Below are 25,284 nucleotides of genomic sequence, written 5' to 3'. Positions count from 1 at the left end.
TTATTTAACTGCAAAGAGTGGAAGAATGCTTAATGCTTTGAGAGGTTTGTATATTTGGCCCCAGTCGTACATCTCAGCCTCAATTCAGATTTTTAGAAAAAGAACAGAGAAGCTTTGGCTTTGGAGCTGTTGCTTCCATGCAGAAAGCTATTGAAATAATGTCCAGAATAGCAAGTTTGTTTGTTTTAAATTTCAGTTTTATTATTTTTGAAAACACTGCAGAAGTAAGATAAAATCCCTTATGCCCTAAACTGTCTATGCAGAGAAGCATCCCTCAATCTATATGTCACTTTAAGTACTTAAAAATGCTTAAGAGGTGCTTCGCCAGCGTATTTGTACAGAACGCTGGAGTGAATTTCACTCTGTGTGTGTAAGGTTTGCTTAATTGTTAGCAATTGCTGTTTACAGCTATTCAGAGCACTGACAATATACCCAGTGATTAATTTGTAGAATTCATAAGGGAAGTCTAAGCCAGAGTAGGGTCTCAGAGATGCAAAGAGGAAAGCATACTGCAAAATATTTAGTGAAAACTAGAGCAAATCACAGAAAACTAGAGAAGAGCCCAAGGGTAAGGAAGAATGCATTAGCTACATACATAGGAAATAAATAAATGCCTAAAAACAAGATAGAGATATTTTAAAGGGAATTTAAAAGGGAATTTATTTAAAAGGGAATTTATTTTAAAGAGATATTATTTATTATTATTATTTATTTTAAAGAGATATTTATTTAAAGAGATATTTAAAGGGAATTTATTTTAAAGGAAGACTACCTACTTTGACTGCACACTTCGACTGCACATGTGAACACACAAAAAAATGGGATAATATATATAAGAACTTTTATCATAGGAATAACAAAAGTTTGCATCATCCTACATAACTTTTAATTCACTGTGCAATTCAGTTAAAGTCATGAACCACAAATGCCTATGTAATAATCAAAAGTTTATCTGCAGAGGTCTAAACCAATGTAAAACCGATCCTTCTCAAAAGACAAGTGTTTTTTTTTATTATTATTTTAATTAAGAAGAGTTAATTTGATGTCCATTTACTTGTGCAGCTTCCAAAATATAGGTATTCTTAATGAGAGGAAATTCTGCAAAATTTCTTAAACTAGGCATAGACTGTATAGCTGTGACCTCTACAAATCAATATTAATTGTTAGATTACATAAAACTATCAAATTCCAATTTTGCAAACTTATTAATATAGGTTCTCTTCTGAGAGATCTCAGGAGAGAAGATCTCTCTCCTCTCTCTTACATGCCTTCATTCCTTCAAGGATCCTCTTACAGCTTCATTGCTTGTGGTACTTCTATATTTTTTTGAAAGATGTGCTGAATGCTTTCATCCAAGGATGTCATAAGAAGAAGTATTTTTTTAATAAATTCTTCTTAAATAGGCAGACTATTTGTCTTAAATTTCATTTTCTTTATGTCACATACATTTGAAGAAAGAGTAGTTATTTAAATAGCAAAGTGTGCACGTGTCTTGCTGAAAGTGATGCCTGGGGATGTGAACCTCAAACAGCATTTGCTTTTCCTTTTAAAAGATCACAGTTTTTGCTCATGCACATATTTAGCAATGTTTTGCCACACTGGTTAACACATCTGTATTTTAATGTTAAAGATCAGAGGGTGGTTCTATTGAGATTTTCTTGAGGAGACACAAGCCATGGTGCTCGTGTCTCCTCAAGCCCACCCTCTCACAGCTCCTGACTGCCATGGCCACCAGGGCAACTTGAAGGTCCTACTTGAACCCTTTTCCTCCAGCCAGGCCTCCTCACAGGCAGCCTGGACCTCCATCTCCCCATGAATGGGGGAGAGGACCTGTTATACTGGTAGGTGAAAATACAAATGAAAAGAGAAAGCTTTTCCTAGCAAGTGTACCATGCAGAACAAACCAAAGAAGAGATGGGATAAGTACAGGATAAATACAAAGCACTACTAGTTCTCACAACAGCTGTCCATTTGGCCTCACTACATAGACGTCACAGAAACAGAAAGCTTTTCAGAAGTGTTCTAAAGACGTATAATAAGATGGCATTAGAGATGCTTTTGGGAAGCTAATTCCACATTTGAAGGACATAGAAAGCACAAAATGTGGTTTTTGGAAATGACTGGGAATTTTAAGGCAGTCACTCAAGCTCATGCTCTAGTAGCAAGGGACAACCCTGTGTTTTGAGTTAGTTCAGGATATGTGTTTCAAAACCTTTCTGAAAAGTGAGCAATATCCTCCATTATGTTTTTTCTGATCAAGTAGCAGTCTTAAAAAAGAGTCATGGATCACTTTTAAAAAAATTATAGTTTTGCAAGCATGAATATATTTCCATTTCAAAAAAAAACCCAGTAGATATTATCTTATGTACACTAATTACTAAGATTTTGACTGCTTCATATTGTTATGGTGTTACTAATAATTTAATTAAGCTTTTCTTATTAACAATGTCAATCACAAATTTCTCCTGTGCTGTGGATTGATTTAGTGTTCACCTAACATTGATACGCATATTGCTGTAGGAAGAAAGGGTTAGAAATAATGATTTCTCTCCATCTAATTACTTTAATTGATTTGTGCTGAAATACTTGACCTTTGGTACTCGATTCTCCCTTCACATTCAAAATTGACAGCTCACTACGATGTTCATCAGCCACAGGGAAAGTAGGTTAATGTTTCAATTATAAGCATGCAGGCTGGGCCAAACTGTGGATCTTACATTAGTTAGCCTGCATGCTTTCTTTTTACAGAATGGGTGCCACCTTTGAGACAAAAAAAAAAATTATATGACAAGCACCTGAAGAAGTAAAAGTATGAAGCATAGTTAAAAATTGAGACATAAAACCCAGTTTTTAACCCAGTTATGAAGGAGTCTGGGGGAGACTACTTTATATACATATCCACAAAGTGAACGTAGTAAGTAGTCCTCCTTTGTCAGGCCAAAGATCACAAGATATATAGAACTTTTTTTTTCTTTTCTTTTCTGTAAAGATCCTGAGTGTTTAGTATTTAGAAGAGATTAATTTGTCATATTACATTTTTAAAATATATTTTCTACCTATTTTTCTGTCTGGAAAAGAAAAAGCAAAACTGAAATAACAGTACAACAGTAAGAGGAAAATATGTTATTATTGATTCTGTTCCTCAAGGTTCTCCTTATAGCTTGACTAAAGTGATTCCATGAATATATTATGTCAAATAATACTGCAGCTTTATACAAATCATGTCAACTATTCACTCTTTAACAATTATTCAACAATACCCAGATTTCTGATAAGACATATTGATGATTCTTCAATACCATGAAAGTTAATTTTCTTTATAGCCTATATTCTGAAAAGAATTGGTTGCATCAGTGACCATAACTGCACTTTTTAACGATGTAAGACCGAAACTTCTTCCATCTGTCTGTCCATTCACCTAAATCATGGCATTTTCTTGTTCCTTCCAAATTTCCTTAGTAGCTCCATTGAAGTTAGGATAGGACAATGTAAGATGATTGACCCAGCTAAAATCTAACCAACTTCTGACAAATGGGGAGATATTCAAGAAAAGGAAGGAAGGAAGGAAGGAAGGAAGGAAGGAAGGAAGGAAGGAAGGAAGGAAGGAAGGAAGGGAGGGAGGGAGGGAGGAAGGAAGGAAGGAAGGAAGGAAGGAAGGAAGGAAGGAAGGAAGGAAGGAAGGAAGGAAGGAAGGAAGGAAGGAAGGAAGGAAGGAAGGAAGGAAGGAAGGAAAAGATACACCAGAGTATGGAAATAAATGTGTATGGCTTTTCTATTACTTGGCAATGTTCTGTCCCTAACTGAAAGGGGACAGAACATTCTTATCTTGCTGGTAAGAAAAAAAAAAAAGAAGGTATGTATCTGAAATACAGGGCCTTGCTACCCATCCTTCCAGAGTTTGTATCATTTCTCTGCACTATGTCATTTAGTTAAATCATATTTTTGCACATTGACAATTGCAGCATCACGAATTGTAAATTTTAGTAACTGGAGACATTCCTTAGGAGGAAGAAAAACACCAAAATATTTTGTCAGTTTTGAGCACAATTCAAGATACTTGAAGAAAAAAATCAAAACAATAAACTGGCTGTTTGCAAATTCATCCTGCAAGAGCTGAGAAATTTTGAGAAGTGTTAGATGCAATACTATCTACAATCAACATAATTTCTTTTTTTTTTTTCTTTTTCTTATCAATCTCAGTTTATAACAAAAAAGGATCAATGCTGACATGAAAAAATTCTGTTTTTCATTCCACTGTTTGAGTGATGCTGGAAAAATAAAAGACAAGAGTATAACCTTATGTATAATAAAACAGATGCTCAAACTAAAGTTAACGACTCTATGACTAGTTTTTCTTGGTTATTTTCCTTGTAGTTGTATGACACAAGATATGAAATGCAAAATAGTGTCATGTGAGGCCATCATTTCCTAGAGTGCATCATTATGGAAGTCAATAGTGAAATAACAATGTTAATTGTGTGCATCATTTTCTGGTGTTTGAGTAAGACCTATTTCTGAAGATATTTGTATAATAACATAATTATTACATTTTTTCTACAACTTTTAAACAAAGGTATTATATTTATTTTGTAGACAAATTTGTACATCCTATTTCTTGTGTGGCATGAGAATAGTGATGTCTTTAGCTGTCTACACTGTCCTCTGTTAGAATTATTTTTCCAATAAAACTATCCTAACCCCCCATTTTCACTAGACAAACTGGCAGAAATATACCACACATCAGTAATACATAAGCCACATCTGTTATGTTAAAAAATAAGACTGCAAAAAGCATAAGCAGTATACTGCTAGACAGCTAGACTGAATTATAATTTTTACTGGTATTATTTGGAGATAATTTCCCTTGCAATAAACCCATAAGAAGAGTTGTTCAAATTTTCTTTTACCCCTGAAAAGTGCTTTTCATGATTTGACTTCAAGGAGTCTGAAAAGCTGCAAAAAGAACTTAGTGAATATAACCAGTGCATTAGATGCTTATGCTAAATCAAAAACATATACTACTCAGTTGTAATCTGTATGTGATATTAGAATGTTTTGACAGAGAAAATATTAAGAATTTTGATGCAAAATATGACACAATAATAATCTCAAAGCCCTTTATTAGTTTTAAATTACTTTGGACAAACATTCTCTTAGATTATTTTGATGCTTTTATTATCATAACTGTAACTGTAAACATTCTGTAGCTGAAAGTGTTTTATTTTAAATAGGAGACGTTATACATTGGACGCAAAGTGGGAATAATTGGGCATATATTGAATCATCTATTTGCTGTATAATAAGTATGAAATGAAATTAAGATGGGAAACAGATTGGGTTTATTTTCAGCAGGAGGAGAAAAAATGATTAACTCTACAAAAGCATCTTTATATTATTCAAAAAAGATACTCATAAAAAATCATGATACTTACATTAGCTCTAACATTATAATATTTCAAAGAAGTTGATTCATTTGCTAATAGCCCCTGGAAATATTCTTTACTATCTTTCAGTCAGTGTTCTTGATCTTCAAAACTGTTTCCATTTGTTACTTTAAAGAAAAGCAAAATATACCCCCACATTTTTGTTTTGATAAATCCTTTCATGGTATTCTGTTTCCTCAAATATGCTGCTTTGCACGACCAGTTTTCTAAAAGAAAACTAAAGTGCCATAACATGAGGGTCTTCTTGGCCTTTTAAAATTAAATTATTGTGTATATTCCTTGAAGAACGGACTGCTGGAAAATTAATCAAAACAATTTTTAGTCTGAAAGTTTGCATTTTGGGACAAACTACTGGCATCATTTTATTTTCATCCAAGGGAACATTTTTACCAATAAATTCTATTCTTCCTTTCCCGTGTTATCCAATTTGTGTTGAGAAAGGCTGACCAAGACAGCCAGCATCTAAATTACTCCCCACTTTGGAAAATAATTCAAGAGATCTTGACTACTTCAGAAGGATCATTAATTAGGATATAATAACACCTTTAAAATGAAATTTTGGAAAAGGAAAATAAGCCACCCACAGTGGGAAGTGTGCAAAGGAGAACCAGATTTAATAAAAAGATAAAGAGAAAATTTACTGACTTCTGTTTTGTTCATTGTTGTGCTTTTGTGTTTGTTTTTTAGTGACAGTTAATCTCAGTTGGTCCCAAAACATAATTTAATTTCAACTGCACTTCTAACTTTCATAAAGATTTCTAATTTCCATGCAGATAATGCCCTGTATGAACATCTTATCAATTGAGTTTCTTAATATTCTTGTATAATTCCCTCTGGGTATTGCCAAGATACATGTCATCAAGTAGTCTAAAAGGAAAACTGTGCACACACAGTACAGAATGGAAAATATATTACTTTCTATAGGTTGAGGAACAACAGTACCACTATCTGAAGTCTGTGGAAAGAATGCACATATTTTTATAAGCTCAGAAGAATGATCACTTCAATTGGAAAAATATAATTAAAAGTTACAATGAAAAAAAAAAAGGTGTTAGTATTCTTAGTGACATTTGATTAAACATGCTAGCTAGCGAAAATATACAAATGAAGGTCACATTTGCAAGTATTATAAGATCCACTATACTTTAATTAGATAGTTGAGAAATGTCAATGACTTAAGGACTGGCCATGAGTCACTTAAAAATAAATATAAATAAAGGAATAAAAGAAAAGGAAACCTCACCTCAAGAGTTAGAAGCTTTTACCAAAACGTTCATTGTCCTTAGATTTCAAATGCAAGAAAGAAAGTTTTCAAAAGAACTTTTACGAGATGGGTTCAGCAAATTTGTTTTCTCATCTTTCTGTATGGGAGGAAATAATGTGTTTTAGTCAAATTACGGTGAACCATTATTAATAAAGCTATGCTGAAACAACAGAAACATGCTAAAGGATAACAGGTTATTACTAGTGTTTTATATTTGTGCAGATAAACTGTACCTAAAGAACACATAGAAGCATTTTTTTATCCTGTAGAAAAAGGTTTTCTTTTAGTCAGCTTAGTTTTCCCACAGCAAATATGCAATTAAGTTGAATTTACTCTCACATTGCTGCAGATAGATATTACGTGTTTTTAGGGAATCTCTAATCAATAGAAACAGTTTCCCTGTTACTTGTGCTGCTGTTTTTTTTCCTAACTGTGTTGTCTCTAACTAAAGAAAGATTGAGAGCAGCATATGTTGGAAATAATGTAATGACATATATTCAAAAAGTTACCAAAACTAATTCAAATCATAATTGCTATTACAAATCAGAAGGAAGGAAGGAAGGAAGGAAGGAAGGAAGGAAGGAAGGAAGGAAGGAAGGAAGGAAGGAAGGAAGGAAGGAAGGAAGGAAGGAAGGAAGGAAGGAAGGAAGGAAGGAAGGAAGGAAGGAAGGAAGGAAGCTTAAGGAGATAAGATATAGATTATTTTAGAAAGGCTATGAAGTTTCCATCTTTGCCACCTGGGCTCAGCATTCCCTTCCTTGTGTTGGCCTGCAGCAGAACCACCTCTGGATCTTTCATCTCAAATATTAAGTTAGTTAGAATGAGGTTAGGAAAAAATATAACTTCTTTGTGAAGCTCAGGTGCACTAGAGTTTTGAGAACTACCCACAGGTCTTTGATGGTGTTTCGAAGGGATTTTAAGAGGAGACTGTTAAAGTCTCCTTTAACAGTCTACACTAGAGAATATCATCTATGCTCCTGCAGTTTAAGCCACGTACTTAAATAATGGAAAACAAATGTATTCTCCCAAATCTCACAAGTCTATTCCAAACTAAATTAAAGGAATAATGTTACTGTAAATAGCATTCCAACAAAATATATTCTAATTAAGTCACTACAACTAGATAGTTTAGAAGTCTAAATCTCTGGAGGAAAATGTTCAGATCAGTAAGTGGGTTTGCTTTCAGGCAAGCCTGGTTTCAGCTCTGCTTGTCACTAATGATCACAGACTACAGATTTTCAGTAAACAAAACAAGAAATATTTGCTTATGTATAATTTATTAACCATTTCCAGTCATGTTTTACAAGAGAGGCTTTACTCAGGTGCAGCATTGCTATGAGTATGACAAAGCAGTGAGAGTAAGGGTGAAATTTCACAGTTCTCATTAATCACAACCAAACTAAATGATTATACCATGAAAGGTCAGGAACCAGCTTGTGCAATCCTGCCATTTCTGTAGGAGCTTTTCACCATGTACAGTGACTTTTTGTGCCCTTTCCCTCTCTTTTTTTACCTACCATGTTTTACATTCATGCCATATGATATCATGTTGATACTTTTGTTCTTTCAAAGATACATTTACCACCGTGGAACAAATGTTTCCCATTCAACTAGATAAAACAGATTTTTTTATTCTTTTAAAGTGGGAAAAAAATTACAGTAGTTTCGATGAGGCAGCACAGCACAAGTTCATTTCACTGAGCTGCCTACGGATACTATTTCACCAAAATAAGTTGTCGAAACTCTTTAAGGGTTGTTGAATCCTATTTACTGGAGCAGCTTACTGCATTGCACTAACACAAAATTCTTTACAATATTAGCACTTTGGCAAAATGCATGTGAAGAAACAGGAGCACTATAGTTGTCCTGAAAACAGGAATGTAACAACAGCAAAAGCTACATACTAATTTATACTTCTGCAGAAAGTGAGACTGCATAGCACTTCAGATTTCCATCTGTTTCTTTTCTGCATTTGCTCCAGCTATGTGATATCTTTTCAAAGCTTAGATAACCTGTCCTGAGTTTTGCTACTGTTGTGCTTTGGTATCTCTCCCACTCCTCTTGCCATGTAGTCTTCCAAGCTACTCTGGCTCCTGCACCTCCTCAGTCGTCCTTCTTCTGCAGATGTTTATCACAGAATCACAAATGGTTAAGTTTGGAAGAAACCTCTAGAGATCATCTAGTACAACCTGCTCAAGTAAGGACACCTAGAGCAGGTGGCACCTGGTGGCATCCAGGCGGATTTGGAAGATCTCCAGAGAAGGAGGCTCCACAGCCTCTCTGGGCAGCCTGTTCCAGGGCTCTGTCATCCTCACAATCATGAAGTTCTTCCTCATATGGAGGTCGAACTTCCTGTGTTTCAACTTGTACCTATTACCCCTTGTCCTGTCACTGGCCACCACTGAGAAGAGTTTGGCCCCATCCTCCTTACATTATCCCCTCACGTACTTGTATATGTTGATCAGATCACCTCTCAGTGTTCTCTAGGCTAAACAAGCCCAGCTTGCTTAGTCTTTCCTCGTAAGAAAGATCTGGAGCATCTGCTCCAGTCCCTTAATCATCATTGTGGCTCTACACTGAACCCTCTCTAGAAGCTTCACATCCCTCTTGTCCTGGGGAGCCCAGAACTGCACACAGTACTCCAGGGGCAGCCTCACCAGAACTGAGTAGAGGGGCAGGATCCCCTCCCTCCACCTTCTGGCAATGCTCCTCGTGATGCAGGCCAGGATCCCATTGGCCTTCTTGGCCACGAGGGCACATTGCTGCCTCACGGTTAACCTGTTGTCAATCAGGACTCCCAAATGGCTCTCTGCAGAGCTGCTTTCCAGCAGGTCAACCCCTAATACATACTGGTGCCTGCGGTTATTTCTCTCCAAGTGCAGGACCCTGAACTTGTCCTTGTTGAACCTCATGAGATTCCTCTCCGCCCAACTCTCTCTAACCTGCGTAAATCCCTCTGAATGGCAGCACAGCCCTTGGGTGTGTTGGCCACTCCACCCAGTGTGGTATCATCTGCAAACTTGCTCAAAGTGCACTCTGTCCCCTCGTTCAAGTCACTGCTGAACAAGTTGAACTGCACTGAGGCCCAGTACTGATCCCTTGTGGGACACCACTGGCCACAAGCTTCCAACTAGAGTTGACCCCATTTATCACGACCCTCTGAGCTCTGCCATCCATCCAGTTCTCAATCTACTCATCCTGTCCACACTTCCGGAGCTTTCCTATGAGGATGTTATGGGAAACTGTGTCAAAAGCCTTGCTGAGGTCAAGGTAGACAACATCCACGGCTTTCCCATCGTCCATCCAGCCAGTCATCCCATCGTAGAAGGCTATCAGGTTCGTCAAACATGACTTCTCCTTGCTGAATCCATGCTGACTACTGTCTTGATTTCCCGCTTGTGGATGATCCATGGCATGACTCAGTGGAAGATGGATTAAGCATGGTGGAGGGTTCAACAATTTTATGTGCTTGTTTATAGCAGTATGGATTTACAGTTGGACTTGATGATCTGAAAGGTCTTTTCCAACCATAACGATTCCATGATTCTGTGCTTTGTCTCATGTCAATGGGTTGCTGGGAGAAAGGCTGCTTATCGGCCTGATCGTATTTGCTGTGGACTTGATGTAGCAGCACCCAGCAGGATGTTCCTCCTCAATGAGCGAGATCATTTGAGGGACTTCTGTGGCATGTAGGTGGAGGAGCAGAGGAGGAGAGACACTGTGAGAAAAAGTGCCGAGTGGCAGGCTCATGAGGAACAGGGCTCTGCCTGCATTTTGTCCTCAGTGCACATCACTGAGCTGGAAAATTTTAGTCTGAAAAAAAAAAAGGGAAAATTGTAAAATAGGATGTCTGTGCAGAAAATCACAAACTGTCATGTGCCTGCTCTGACTTTCCATGATGGCTTAATATGAATCAACAGGAACTTGAAGTTTTATTGAATTATATGTTGTCATCTAGCTTGGAATCGGGATTCTTGGCTCGAGTGTTTAATTTCTAATTACTAATATTCATTTCATTGCTAATGAAGCAACAAACAGCTTTAAGACTAGCCTAGCTCTTATCACAGAATCACAGAATGCTTAGGGTTGGAGGGAACCTCTAGAGATCATCTAGTCCAACCCCCTGCTCAAGCAGGGACACCTAGAGCATGCAGCACAGGGTGGCATCCAGGCGGGTTTGGAAGATCTCCAGAGAAGGAGACTCCATAACCTCTCTGGGCAGCCTGTTCCAGGGCTCTGTCATCTTCACAGTAAAGAAGTTCTTCCTCATATGGAGGTGGAACTTCCTGTGTTTCAATTTACACCCCTTGTCCTGTCACCAGCCATCATAGAGGAGAGCCTGGCCCCCTCTTCCCTACAATCACCTCTCGGGTACTTGAACATGTTAATCAAATCTCCTCTCAGCCTTCTTCTCTCCAGACTAAACAGGTCCAGCTCGCTTAATCTTTCCTCATATGACAAATGCTCCATTCCCTTAATCATCTTTGTGGCTCTCCACTGGAAACTCTGCCTACCTCGAATATTTTATCTGCTGAGGAATACTGTTCCATGGTTTTCCAAGGGAAATGATGAAAGAATAATTATTTGAGTTTTCTCAAGCTAGAATAGACAATATACTCAGAAACAACCTCTATGAAACAATTTTCTATTCCCAACTAATGGACCACACAGTTTAAAAGGCCTAAGTACCTCAAGGGAGGCAGTGAGGAGGATGGTGCTCACCTCTTTTCAGTGGTGGCCACTGATAGAACTAGAGGAAACAGCCAGAAACTAAAGCATCAAAAGTTCCACAGGAACTTAAGGAAAAATTTCTTAACAGTGAGGGTGACAGAGCACTGGAACAGATTGCCAAGAAATGTTGTGGAGTCTCCTTCTCTGGAGATCTTCAAAACCTGCTTGGATGCAGTCCTGTGCCACGTGCTCTAGGTGACCCTGCATGTGCAGGAGGGTTGGACGAGACAACCGCTAGAGGTCCCTTCTATGATTCTGTGATTTTGTTTTATTCATATCATATATTTAGAAGTCTGAGTCTGACCATATTTCAGTCTCACAAAGTAACATTTGCTAAATGTAGTATTGACAATGTTTTTCCATACTCATGTCCTTTTCCATAGAGCAAAAGACCATACAGCTAAAATACCATACTGAAAACAGAAAAGTACCTGTAATTGGGGAAGGTACTCAAGAAACAGAACATTCATTACAGATATGAATGTAATCATGATTCTTTTGGAAATATTATTAGGATTTATTATGCTGTGAGAGAAAGTTTGAACCAAAGGTAAATCAACATTTTATTAAAAAAGAAAATTCCTAGGAGTATTTTTCTATCTGCAGTCACTGCTATGCTAGCCTTTTTTTTGAATGCTCCTTCTGCATTAAATGCTTCATGTAACAAATTTAAATGTTGATATTTCTACAACTGCTCATTTCTTCCTTATATTTGAAATCTATTTTTAAAAAAAATATTTATATTTAAAAGGCATTTTTTTAATAAGATAAATTAATATTTGTTGGGATAACAAGCCAAAAATATATAAACTTCTTCAAGAGACCTCAGTGACATTGATGTTCTGATTTCACAGAGAAGTCAGAATGAAAATAATTAATTTTAATAACCAAATATTTTAGTATGGATTGTTCAGGTTTTTTTTTCTATATTTCCCATGAAAGAAATATCGAAAATAATTCTGTAATTCTTGCTAAGAAAAAATGAGGAGTGTATCAAAAGACAAATGAATATCTTTTTAGTATAGAAATCATATTAGTATTCCAATTGTAGTGTTACGAGAGATCATATAAACTATATTCTCATATTTTAATTTTTAGTATTAGCAACATGTAATTTTATTTTCTTTCTCTTTGTGGGCCAGGAAAGATATATGATATACAAAACAGAATCATGTGTATTATGGAATATATGGCTGATGATACCACTACGAAAAACATCTTAAAGCAGAGTTTTCATGACTTGTGCCTTTCTTCTCTAATTAACAGTTTTATATTTGCATCTCAGTTAAAACTGAGATGCTACATTAATGTATAAGCTATACATATGCATTCTGCCTAGAAGAAAATGACAATTTTAAACACTGTTCTGATTTTGCCAAACTAAAGCCTTTAAAGAAAGGTAAATTTGTACATTTTAAACATCTAATCAGAGACGATAGGTACTGTATATTGCAACATCTTTTTTTCAAAACCTGAAAGCCTTTCAGAGTTCGTTGTCAGAAGCTTCATAAGGTGAAATGCATACTCCTCTAATTCTTTAATGATCGTAGTATAAAATAATCAAAGCTCTTCTTAGAATATCTTTCTATAAGCTCTTCAGCAAGGGGATGATCTAATATGTTAAAGTGTTTCAATTTCAATTCAGTGTGTTTCAATTTTTTTGAAGAGGAAACTCATAGTTTTTCATTTTCTGTATTATGTCAAGGTGTGGAAAAACATCCGATTTATAAATATTTATCAGTTCTGTTGATAACAGAACAATGACCTTTTTATCTGCCAGCAATATCCCATTATCCCAAGAAAAATCTATTCCTTCATAGACTTTTATTTGATATGCAGACTGACTCCCCTTTCTCATCCACATCAATGTATTTTTAATGTTCTTCTCATATCCTGAAGACTTTACTTCTCCAGCTGTGGCATGTTAAGGACAATTGATTTCAACATGAGTTCTGCTTGCTCAGTTGATGCAGTGCTTAGGTGATATTTTTAATCTATTATAATAATATCATTTTGTTAATGTTATTTCTGTTATTTATATATATTTATATGTATTATATATAGGCATCAGAAAATTGTGCTGTATTCCTTGTTTGTAGGCACCAAAATTTAAAATATGTGCAGACATGAAAAAAAAAGGAAGCTGCAGAGATAAAAATGGTTTGTGCCTGTTTGTTGGAGTGCTATATTTGGACATAAGCGTATACTTTGGAGTCTTGTTTAGCTTCAGTGATTGCTTTTGGACTGCACATGCTAAGCAATGTAAGAATGTGAAGGAAAGATCGTTCTACCTGTCAGGGGAAGTCATAGAAATAGAATTGAAAATTTTGAAAAATCATGTTAACCTAGGTAATAATTGAATAAGCACATGAATTATTTAGATTATGTTGCATTCTGAATTCCAGAGTGTCTCTGATGCTCTATTTCCAGACACTAGTTTTGGAGTTTTGTTGTTGTTGTTGTTGTTTATTTTGTTGTTGTTTGTTTTGTTTTGTTTTTAATTTTTTCCTTTTTAACATACTAAATAAAAATAAATTTATATTTTCTTAGCAGTTTTTCATTTTTTCTCCAAATTATGTTAATGCATAAAGAAGTTATTCTTTTGACAAAATGATAAGTTTTTTCTCTACTCAGAATTCACTTATTTTTTCTTTCAGAATATTCAGAAGCTGTTCCTGGCCTCCCCACTTCATACGCTGCTATACTAAGGATTAAATCTGGCAGCTCAGCTTTAGCTTCCTTTAATTCAAAGAACAGACCACGATTAAGCAGCCCTTCATTCGGAAGCATATCATCCCCAGGCTGGAGAGGAGCTGCACAACACTATCACACTCCAACAAATCTCTATCACTCTTCAGAGGCCTTCAAACATGATGGTAAGTCTAGTTTTCCTCACAGAATCTTTTAAATGACTATGCTTATATTTTATTAGCATTTTTAAAAGCTGTACATTTTTATTAGCTTACTTCCTCATTTCTAAAATATAATTTTGATTTTACTAAAAAATATAAAATAAAAATTAACTTGTTTCCCTTCAGATTCCTCAGATTAATTTTAAAGGCACCAGTTAAACTTAAAACATTTCTTACAGATTCCTATGGGGAATATTTTTATACATCCTTTGCTGCATGAAAGAAACTTGTGGTTTGAAATTCCATTACAAAATGATTTGTTTTATTAAACTAATGTCCACAGTAAAGCAGTAAAATGTGTGTGTGTATAAACATAGATATAGCTATTCCCATTGGATTTGTTTTTCCAATTTACTCAAAAATTATAGTAACAAGAATTCAGAATGAATAGTAAATCTTATAAAATTACTTTTCTCTAAAATATATATACTGTGTAGCCAGCTCTATTTCACATATGCTTGCACGGACAGACATACCATTACAACATGGTGCCTTTTACCTTTAAATGCAGAAATTGATAGTAACAATATGTATTTTCTTACATTTATTTCCTAAGTTTATAAAAAGACTAATTTATGTTCCTGTATCTTTTAAGATAATCTTTATCTAAATTATATCCAAGAAAGAAAGAAAGAAAAATGGATAGAAAAAGAGGAAGAGAGAGAGAGAGAGAGAGATTGAGAAAGGGAAAGACAGAAAGGGACATTGAAGGAGATTTAAATATAATAGTCTAATATAAGCAGAGAAGTGGGATAGTAGCAGAAGAAAATTACAAATAATATGAAGTCATTCAACACTCTACTTGCAGCATAGTCCTTGTAATTACAAGTTTGCCGGTAGTGGAAGTCAATGATGTATGCCTATGTGCACTTATGAAATAAAGCGAGCTATTTCCTGAATTAAGGTTTTCTGGAACACAATCAATCTGAGTCACGCAACCAGATAAATTCCGTCTGATGACATTTCTGGAACTGGAGCAGATTTCTGCATTTGTCTGTTTTGTGTAATATAATTTGTAAGCAGACTAGACTACACTTAGTTATGGTCTATTTACCTGACCTTGATAACTCCTCCCAGGAAACCTGCTATGTATAGGCAAAAATCAAAGATGAGGACTGGAACCAGAGTTCTGCTATCCTGGTAGCTGACAGCCTGAGTGTCTGGAGACTGAAGTAGAAGCAATTGGTAGCTGGAAGTCAAAAGAAACAGACTTTATGAATAATATAATGTAAGCTGGAAAAGCAGCTTCTCCCTGTATGACCCTGATTTTTCCATTTCACTTCCTCGAGAAAAGCCAGTCTGGCAACTTAGATGCAGCTTACAATGTCTAAATTTGACAACAATTTTGACTGTTACACTTAAATCCTTTACTTTGATAGACCTCAAAAACTTTAAGGATCCTCCAACTATGTTTTCCAGCACCCAAATCCTTGCAGTTTTCAGAAGGTCATATCAAGATCATATCTGACATGGTCCAACAATCATGAGCCATAGCAAAACAGAGGGACTGCATTCCAACCCCAGAGCTGAGTTTTCAATATGTTTTTTTCAAAAAAGAAAGAGAAGGTATTAAACTGGTGAAAAAATAATAATAAAAAGGGAGGCCATTGCTCATAAGTCCCACACATCAGAGCACTCCACTCAGAAGGATAAGGATTGCATTAAACAGTCCTGGGAGAATCACTCCATCACTTACAGCTCTTTGTAGACCCAGCTGTGAAGTTGCCCAAACAGTTTAACTTGAGGCACTTAATTTGTATTTTTAAATAACTTGATTATCTTAAGCACTTTCATGGCACAGATATGAAACAGAACCCAGGAGAGTTGGCACACAAGGCGGCATTGAGGATGCTGTGTCAGAAGGCCAGATAGGCTATTCTGCCTCATCCAAATAAGCAAAAAAACCCCTCTGTACAGTCAGCTAGAGTCAACCTTCGCTCAGTTCATGACATGGAAAATCTTCTATTAATGACTTAATATTTAAGAAAAACATTTGCCTTTGGTATTTGGAAACCAGAATAAATTCCCTATCTCAAGTATCTGGCATTCCCAGATTCACTAATTTAGTGATTTTTATTTGTTATGGAGGCATGTTTTCAGATTGTAGAGCTCTTGAAAGAAGAATATTTTATTTCCCATTTTATAAACCTTATGTGATAACTCATAAAGTTAAGTGACAGTGTTTACTAGACAGGGCCAATTAAATGAAAAATGGTGCAGCGCACAGTGCTTGTGTGTGGTCATGAGGGGCCCACTGCAATTTCTGGCGGAATATGAGGACATTAGTGAGAGAAGAAAAGAATTCGTTACTACAGTGAGACCTAGCATAATCAACCTTGTCTAATTTAATGGCATACCTTCAGAGAAGATTCATGACTAATATAAGCAGACAAAATTCAGGATATGTAGCCTGCATGAGAAAAGACAAATTCTTTATTAGCTGCCTTCGTAATCAGATTCTCAAGTGACTTCTATTGATTTCCCAGAAGAGCTGCTCAGAAGCCCCCCCCCTCCCCCCCCCCCCCCCCCAGCCCCCTATAGCCCACTTACCATTTAATTTGCACTGTTAACTCAGTGTGGATATCCTGATATCTCAAATTAAAAGAACCATGCTGTAGCTCACTGATGAATTTAGTCTATATGGAATTACTTAGCGTAAACATGCTCTTAAGGGAGTACAGTCTTTTCGTTAGTTAAATTCAAACTATGTATCAATTTGTAAAGTCACAGATAAAGAATATGCACAGCAAGTGTGATTTATTCATGAAATAATATTGAAGAACCATAAAACTGCAAACGCTCATCCCACCTCAGTGTTTCCACAACTTTTGGGAGGGCAGCAGTAAAGATAAGTGAATTCAACCTTAAATTAAGACTGTTTTTGTCCTTCTGACTTCAATTTGATATCTTTTAGAGTAAGAGATGGTGAGTAAGTTTCAGTCCAAAACTGAAAATGTTTGGATCAGTTTACTTCAAGATATGAAAAATCTGAACCTAACACTTGATGAGGCCCTGGTGCCACAGGCTTCGTTGAGCCATTTACTAGTCTGAATTAAAGATCCACACTACTAAAAAATTTCTCTTTGCTAAAAACAATTGGGGAATATTGATTAATAAATGATAGGTTGAACTATTTAACTTTAAATAAGTTCATTTCAGGTACCAAAACAGAGAAGGAGTAAAGTTTTCTAGCTACAGGAATAACTTGACCTAGCTTTCTTGATGTACAAACAAATATGTCTACTTCAGAAAGTAGAAATTTGAAAATCCAAAAGAATTAGCTGTGTTTTGCAGTGTAAAGTCAGTCATGCCTGGATAGTACACTGTTTAAATTAACTTAAACACATTTTTAGATACAAAGTATTTTATTTAAAAATGTATGTATATACATACACCTTATATCAGTGATCTGAAAGTAAAACAAGGATGGAGAAAAGCAAGGCATGCATAGAAGAATGAAAATACTTCAGATACTACAGAATTGAAAGTCTAGGAATTTATTTCCGTTTCTCATGATTTCAAAACAAGTGCATGTTCTGATATCACAGGAAAAAGACCCAAGGACTATCTGCATTTTTTTATCAATAGCTGAAGGAGAGACTGAAAGTCCAACTGTATGTAAAGATGGAGAAACACTTTGTGGATACTGCTGGAGATGCAGGGCTCCCAAGTTCTAGTTTCTGCTCTAGGCAAAGTTTAATTGCTTGCTACTAAGAAGGCAGATAGTCCACCCTGAAAGTGCAAATTTGCTATATGGAGAGTTTCTGATTCCAATTGTAACAGAAGTGTTCATTGCATTTAAGTACTGGAAAGAGCAAGTCAAAATTTGTAAAGTGAGAAGAAACTGCCTGTTTTGTTGATTGCTTATATTCATGCCTATAATTCCCAAGGCATATGCGTCACTAGGTAATATATCACCAGTCTACACAGAAGTTAAGTATCCAGAAAACTGTTGATGTTTTAATAAAAGTCTAGGTGAGGAACAAAAACATTGCCTTTGAGAAATTAAAGTAGTAAATTAAGAAATGTGTATGCCTATTCTTCCTTCTCAGTAGATGTAACCCAAATAAATAGAAACTTCAAACTATTCTGCTTCATCATTCTTGTCATGATGCTTTGTAAGCCTTTCTGTCATTTTATGCTCTTGCATACCTTACAAAGAAATAAAATGATCAGATATGTAATTTAAACCCTCCTATATTCAGCCACAGAAGACTGCCTTGTTTAAGAGCATGGGTCACTGAGAGTTAAATGGATGCAATCAAATCTGATGCTCTTGGGCATCAATTGCTTTCCTGAGATGATTAGGATGGATACACCACCTCCAATACACCAAAAGCCGGGTACCCTTTACAGAGTTCAGGATTAAATTGGTGCACTGTCAGAAGGCATTGCCTTTCCCCTGCAGCACTTATGGCTCACAGCCATAGGCACCACTGCACACCAAGAGTCAGTCCTGAAAGCAGCAGACCACTACTTTGACTTCTCCACAACCTGTATAAAACTGTACATGTGCAATTTATAGCAGCACTGTTGTTTAGAGCACATATGCTGTAGGCATAAGTTTATTGGTTATTTTAATTTATGTACTCTTTGCTTTAAGGTTGTAAAATGACACAAGTTTCTAATCCGTTAAAAATTTGGATGTGCACAGATTCCTGTTCGTTTCAGTAGAATATGTCATATGTGTTCAAGTAGATCTTATGATCATGCCTTTTTTTTTTTTTTTTTTTTTTTGATTTTATTTCATGGTGACTATCCATGTATAGTGTCATCTAAATTCTAACTTTGCAGTTTGGTTTCCTTGTGAGAAAGTCTCAAAGTACATATTGCTACAGTTGTTCTTGATTAGCTCCGAAGACAGATTTTTCAAGACTTTCATCAGAAAGTGCAGGCTGCTGTAGCTGATTAGACCTGGAACTGATAATCAAACTTTATTAATCCTGATGTTAGCTGTCCTGAGCGTAATTGAGCACCATTCTAGCCTGGTTTGTAAGAGGACACCTGAACAAGGTCTGTGAAGATTAATCAACATGTAGTTTGGCTGCACACTGAAGAAATTGAACCTAAGTTTTTAATGGTGATTAATGAATGATGCAATACTCCTCAAAGAGAAATTAAGAAATTCTCAGTTGTGATTCAGACTGGACTCCTCAAGCAGAATGAAAATCAGGCTCTCCTAATTATTTCTTATTGTTATTAAAATAAATACATATTGGATTTCCCAAATGAATGCATATTATTGAAATAATATACCAAGATTAGCAATGATATTAGACTTATTTAAAAGAGAGTTTTTAACTTGTGTACTTTTCAGCTGTTGAATTTTTTTGTCACCTACTTAAAATCTCGTCCTTAAAGCAATAATAGATGAGATTTATCAGTTCCTAAACAGGCTGACTGAATCCCTTACAGATCATTAGATCTGTGTATATGTATATTTTCCTAGTATATCAGATTCTAGTTTGTGCATTATTCTTTCAGGGTGTCTGTCTCAGAAACAATAATTGTGGAATGAGGGATAAAGAAGAAATGGTATTAATCAAGAATCAAAATTAAATAATATTTATAAATTGAAAATGATGAAGCACTATGGTGATTACAGAATTTTCAGTCAAAATTTGAAACCACTTGTATGGATGCTAATATCAACCCAATTCATTTACCATGGAACTGGATGTTTTAAACTATAAATTAACATCATGGTTCCTTAATCCCCTTCTTTAATATCAAAATATTGAGAATTGCTATCTTAAATATCAGTTGATAAACTGATCGAATGATAAGAGGCAATCAAAAAGCTATTAAAATATGCCATGCATGTACATGTTTTTGTGTGTTTGTGTTTTTTTAAATAAAAAGGTCGAGAAAATGGATTAGTTATATTAATTTACAGTGAATTGTTCAGTCTCATTGTTCAGTTTCAGAGATTTAAGGCAGTGGTGTCAACATTGACATTGACTGACCTCAGTGCTGGCTCCATGATTTTCTAGTCTTGTACCTCTTTTTGCTAATACTATGACCTTCTACTTTTCTAAAAAACTATTTTAACCTACATTATTATGATGAGGAAATAAGATCTACATCCCCAAGCATCATCCCACTACGAAACTGTAACATTGAGGGACTGGTGTGCACTGAATTCTGGGAGATGTTAGATCTCACACTGCTACTACAGTCTAAAATGTTCTTCACAGAAATCAGGGTACAGTAAGCCTCAGGTGGTGTTCTAGTCAGAAGAGTCTAGGACTTTCCTTTAATAGGATGCTAAGTGACTAAAATAGGCACCTATCATAGAACTATGAAGGCCCAAACAAGCCTTCAGTTTATTTGAGCTATTAGAAGCATTATTTGTAACAAAATTCAAGTTTATTTTATTATATGCCAATTCATATTTTAATTTGAAAAAGAATTGAAAGCATTTTTGAAAATACTTAAATGCCTTGTCTGTATCTGCAGTGTTTCCTTGCTTGCATTTGAATACAGACAGAAGGTATAAAACACTCAGAATTTCCTATTCCTATATTTCATTGGAGTTTCAATAAAGATGATATTACCGGGTGACTTCTTTCATATCACAGCCCACTATATTTTATCTAATCACTCTTTATTAAGCCTAATAATTTGTGTTTTATTAAAGTCTTGTCATTTAAATATGATTTTTTTCTCTTCAGAATAGTCCCTTTTGTTCATTTATTCTGTCGCAGTCCGGATGATCTAACTGAGATGTAGTTTAGTCAATTTAGCTACAAACTGATGAACATTCTCATTCATTACTGTGTCACTTCTGAGTCACCAAATAATCTCTGCTCGTACTCCACACTCCATTTGAAATGCAGATAAGCAACTAACTGCATCTTCCTGTCTTTCAGGAACATGACTTGCATCCATTGAACTTTCTCTATAACCTTTGTCTTCACTCGAGACACCAGTAAAATCTTCTGTGTTTCTCATTCCTCATAACAAAAGTATTCACTTTGGCACTGCCATTAAGAACACTTGTCTGAGGAGAGTGAAAAATATTCTTTCCATATCACTGTGGTGAATAGTACAAATAGTCAAAACACTTGTATTGTTAGCGGCACCAGCCCTTATACTATACTAGCATTGCATCCTTTTCTTTCTTTTCTACCAATTCCAGCCTGTGTTTAACCTATGAGGTCACCCTTAGAAAGAAGACAACACTGCTAGTCTCCAGCATACTCCTTAAGTGTACACCTAAGAATCTGCATGTGATAATACATCTTAAATACTGATTTGGTTTTGCATTCATTAATTAATTGTTGTGTTTGCTGATTATTTATGCCCATATTCATTAGCCTTCTTCCTTGTTCTATGTAAGAAGTGGGCAAATAATTACAAGAAACAATCTCAGCAATGTATTCCCACGTTTGTCTTGCTTAGAAGTTCTGCCAACTGATTGCCTTTGTCCCCGTGACAGCCTCAGGTGAAGTGCTCAAAACTAAGTAATGGAGTTATTTTAACTTCTGTAATATAAGCATACATTGGCATAGTTTTTTTTTTTTTTTTTTTTGCTTTGTTTTTTTTTAATAATGCAGAGATCTGTCCCAGAAAACAGACTTCTGACACAAAGCCCAATTGCAAATGCAGCATTATTGTAAACATTCAGGAGAGTAATCCAGTCCAGTAATCGTGTCTACCAACACTCCGAGTCCCATGAGCCCCTTCCTGTCCAGCCATACTTCTGAACCCAGGTCACAGTTCCTGGGCTGTAAACTCACAATGTGTAGGTGCAGTTGAATGGACTTAGTCAAGTAATAGAGAAAATCATTTTGATATTTCAGTTAGCAATAATGATAATAATAATAAAATTGAAGTAGCTGATAGAGGTCTTCCCCAGGTACATGTGAAAATCTTCCTTACTTCTGACTGGTATTTGGTCTGGTAGGACAGTGATAGGGGGCCAGCTCTAATATTAGGTTCTACAAATGTATCAGGAGGTCATAAGCTGTTTAATGTGCCACGCTGTCCTCAGTACTCCTTGGAGGTCTTCTATGATGTGAGCATATGAAACTGTAAAAGTGACAGAGAGAACCCTGCTCCCTTATGCTTCATTACAACTAATTGGGCCATGTGCCTATTCCCCATACAGACCGAGTCCTTAGGCCAGTGCTGTAAACTTGATGAGTATTATGGGACTGAGTTAAGAGTTGAGAGCAAGTCTAATATGATTAAAATTCCACACTGCTGTTTCATTGTGAGCATTTTCATTATTCAGATGCATGCGATCAGGAGTGCTACACTTGCAATCCTTTACCTTTCTGAAAGTTACACTTCCCTCTACACATTAGATGTAGCACGCCATAGATTATTCTATGGATCTATTCAGCTTTCCTGTCAATAACTGTAATCTCATTGAAAATATAGATCTATGTGAAAATTAGAGAAGGCAGCGGAAGAAAATTAAATGTCAGATTTTGCCATATATTATTTAATAGTAGCCACTAGATAATGCCATTAATTTTACAAGTGATTTTTCTCAGAAACTCTTTGACATAAAGGGGGAAATGGGATGGTCTGAGTTCTTTGTGGTGAGTTTTTGCAAGCAGCAGCAGTTTACCTTGCTGCTGTATTTCTGTTTATCTTGTTCCCTATGGATGGGAATAATTCCTCAGATGTCTTAATCCTCTGGAGCTGCTCATTGCAGTTTGGACCCCCCCTTCCTGCTCCCTCTCTCCCTCGCCTCCCCCCCAAAAAAAGATGAGAAAGTGATTACAATTCACATCCATAGAGTAAAACGTATTGCTTTATTGTTACTGTATTGATAGTTCCTCCTGTTTCTTTTCTTTTTAGCTCGTCAACTATAACTTTTTTATATAGCGTTTGGAATAATGTGATTTGAATGTCTGCAAAACTTTCATTCTGTTATCTAATCTTTTTAAAGCTATAGTCTGTAAACATTTGCTCAGAAATCCATAACTACAATCCTCTCTCTTTTCACAGAAAGTGTTGATTACGGACCGGTTTTTGTACAAGAACCAGATGATGTGATATTTCCCACTGATTCTGAAGAGAAGAAAGTGTCTCTGAATTGTCAAGCTCGTGGGAATCCTGCTCCCACATACAGGTACATGTTTTAGATTTTTATGTGTGTATGCATTTCTGAATATGTGGCCACTACAACCCCATTCTGCGCATCAGTGTGCATCAGACAACAATATAATATAAAAGCTCAGTGACCCAAAAGGCCTTCCCAGTTGTTGGGAGCAGTAAGTGTTCTGAACAAGCAAGAAGCACAAGTGGAAGAAAATGTAGACAAAGGGATTTGTAAAATACAGAATTCTGTTCTCCGTACACTGTGTCTATCCATGTGGAGGGATACTTTTTGTCTACTTTTATGACTCATGTCTATAACAACTGAGAAGATCCAAATATTTAAATGATCGATTTCTGAACAAAAAGCTATGAAAATATACTATAAAGTTAGGAAATACTATCTCTTTTCATAAAGAAAGCAATAAAGAACAGGTACATTAAATGGCATAACTATGCAATATAAGAAACCATGCCTGAGGCAAACCTGGTGTCTTTCACTGCACAGTCTACTCTTTCAGTCCTTAATAACCATCATCTTCCTGTTAACTCTTTCCTGCTTGCCCATACAGGCTGTTCCCTTGCTGTCTGTGATGCCATGCATGGGAACCTGAGACATCAGTGCGCTAATGGTGTCCACTTACAGTGGGGAGCAGTGTGCCGCATTCACCTGCCTCCATTTGCTGTATCTGGCTCTGCTCATATTTTATGCAAATTACAGGCAATGAAGGAGGGCTGGAGGAGCATATGGTTAATTATTTTCTCCAGATACCCTTTAATTTTTTTCATAGAGTCATTCTTCACAGACAGAAGCATAAGGACTCTTAGACCTGTGTTTCATCAAATACAACGATCATCAATTCTGCATTTTATTTTTTACCTATTAACCTTTTCATTTCATTGGAGAAGCTGTTAGGATTCTGGATGAGCTCCACTGAGCCTTCAGTCGCAGGATTTCAATTTCCCTAATCCTTTGAAATTACCTGATCGACATTCCTTCTGTAATTTCTGTTGTCTTTTGCTACTTTTTTCACTTATAAAAAATGATCTACATTAGTTCTCCATGCTCTTAAAGAGCTGTCAGTCCATCAAATATAGCATGTACCCATAGAGAAGAAGCAGAATTCCCACTCAGAAGAGGGGATCCTATGTTCAGTCCTGCTTGACAACCTCATTAGTATTTTGGAAATTCTCTCCTTAGGGAGCCTGTCATCTCCTTTCTTTCTTAGTCCAAACATTTTTTAATTTTTATAGTGTAATGAAGTAAAGTGATACAGAATTTAATTATATCTATTTCTTCAGTTTACCAGAGATTAATTGGTGTCAGCACCCTCATAAATACATTGACTTGACTGCTATTCATGCAAGGAAATTTTGGCCCGATAGACCTTATTCTAGCAACACAGTTTGACTGCTGTCTCCTCTGTGGTTGCCACTCATCTGAGCAATGCATGCAATGTATCAGTCAGGGGAGGGAAATATAAATACTTCTTTTCCTTTCTGTATGGCTAGTGATACAGTTTTTACAATCTGTTTACAAATTATTCTTTCCGGGGACATTATTTCAATTTAACAGACCGGAAAATACTCACCTCATTTGCAGATTTTCTTCTCCTTTGATAAGAGCTCCTCTCTCCTTGGTCAAGCTCTACCCTGAAATCAGATTTTTTTTTCTCTCCATTGCAGTTATTAACATATCCAGATGCATTAGTTTAGTGCATAGCTCTGTGAGATATACTGATTTCAGTTGCTCAGAAGGTCTGTAAATCATACTTCATTACATTAAGCTGAGAGACATATAATGAGGAACATAGATTGCTGACCTTCAGTGAGGAATATGGGCATCCACAAGCCCCATAGGGCAGCAGTGACCCTAAGT

At 36.0% G+C, this 25,284-nt stretch overlaps 1 protein-coding gene across 1 annotated transcript in view; it reads left to right on the top strand.

Annotated features, from left to right (window-relative positions):
- The window catches only part of CNTN5 (contactin 5), a 413,137-nt gene that overhangs the window by 164,256 nt on the left and 223,597 nt on the right, over nt 1-25,284 (top strand). Inside the window, exons 3-4 of the mRNA XM_088522370.1 lie at nt 14,097-14,315; nt 23,316-23,439. Of these exons, the coding sequence (XP_088378496.1) occupies nt 14,097-14,315; nt 23,316-23,439 (343 nt within the window). The remainder of the gene's footprint in view (nt 1-14,096; nt 14,316-23,315; nt 23,440-25,284) is intronic.

This window comes from Tinamus guttatus, unplaced genomic scaffold (genome assembly GCF_059628265.1).
Source record: "Tinamus guttatus ecotype Peru unplaced genomic scaffold, ASM5962826v1 Tinamus_guttatus_pri_ptg000150l, whole genome shotgun sequence".
NCBI classification, from domain to species: Eukaryota; Metazoa; Chordata; class Aves; order Tinamiformes; family Tinamidae; genus Tinamus; species Tinamus guttatus.
This window is presented reverse-complemented; position numbering and strand designations above follow the sequence as displayed.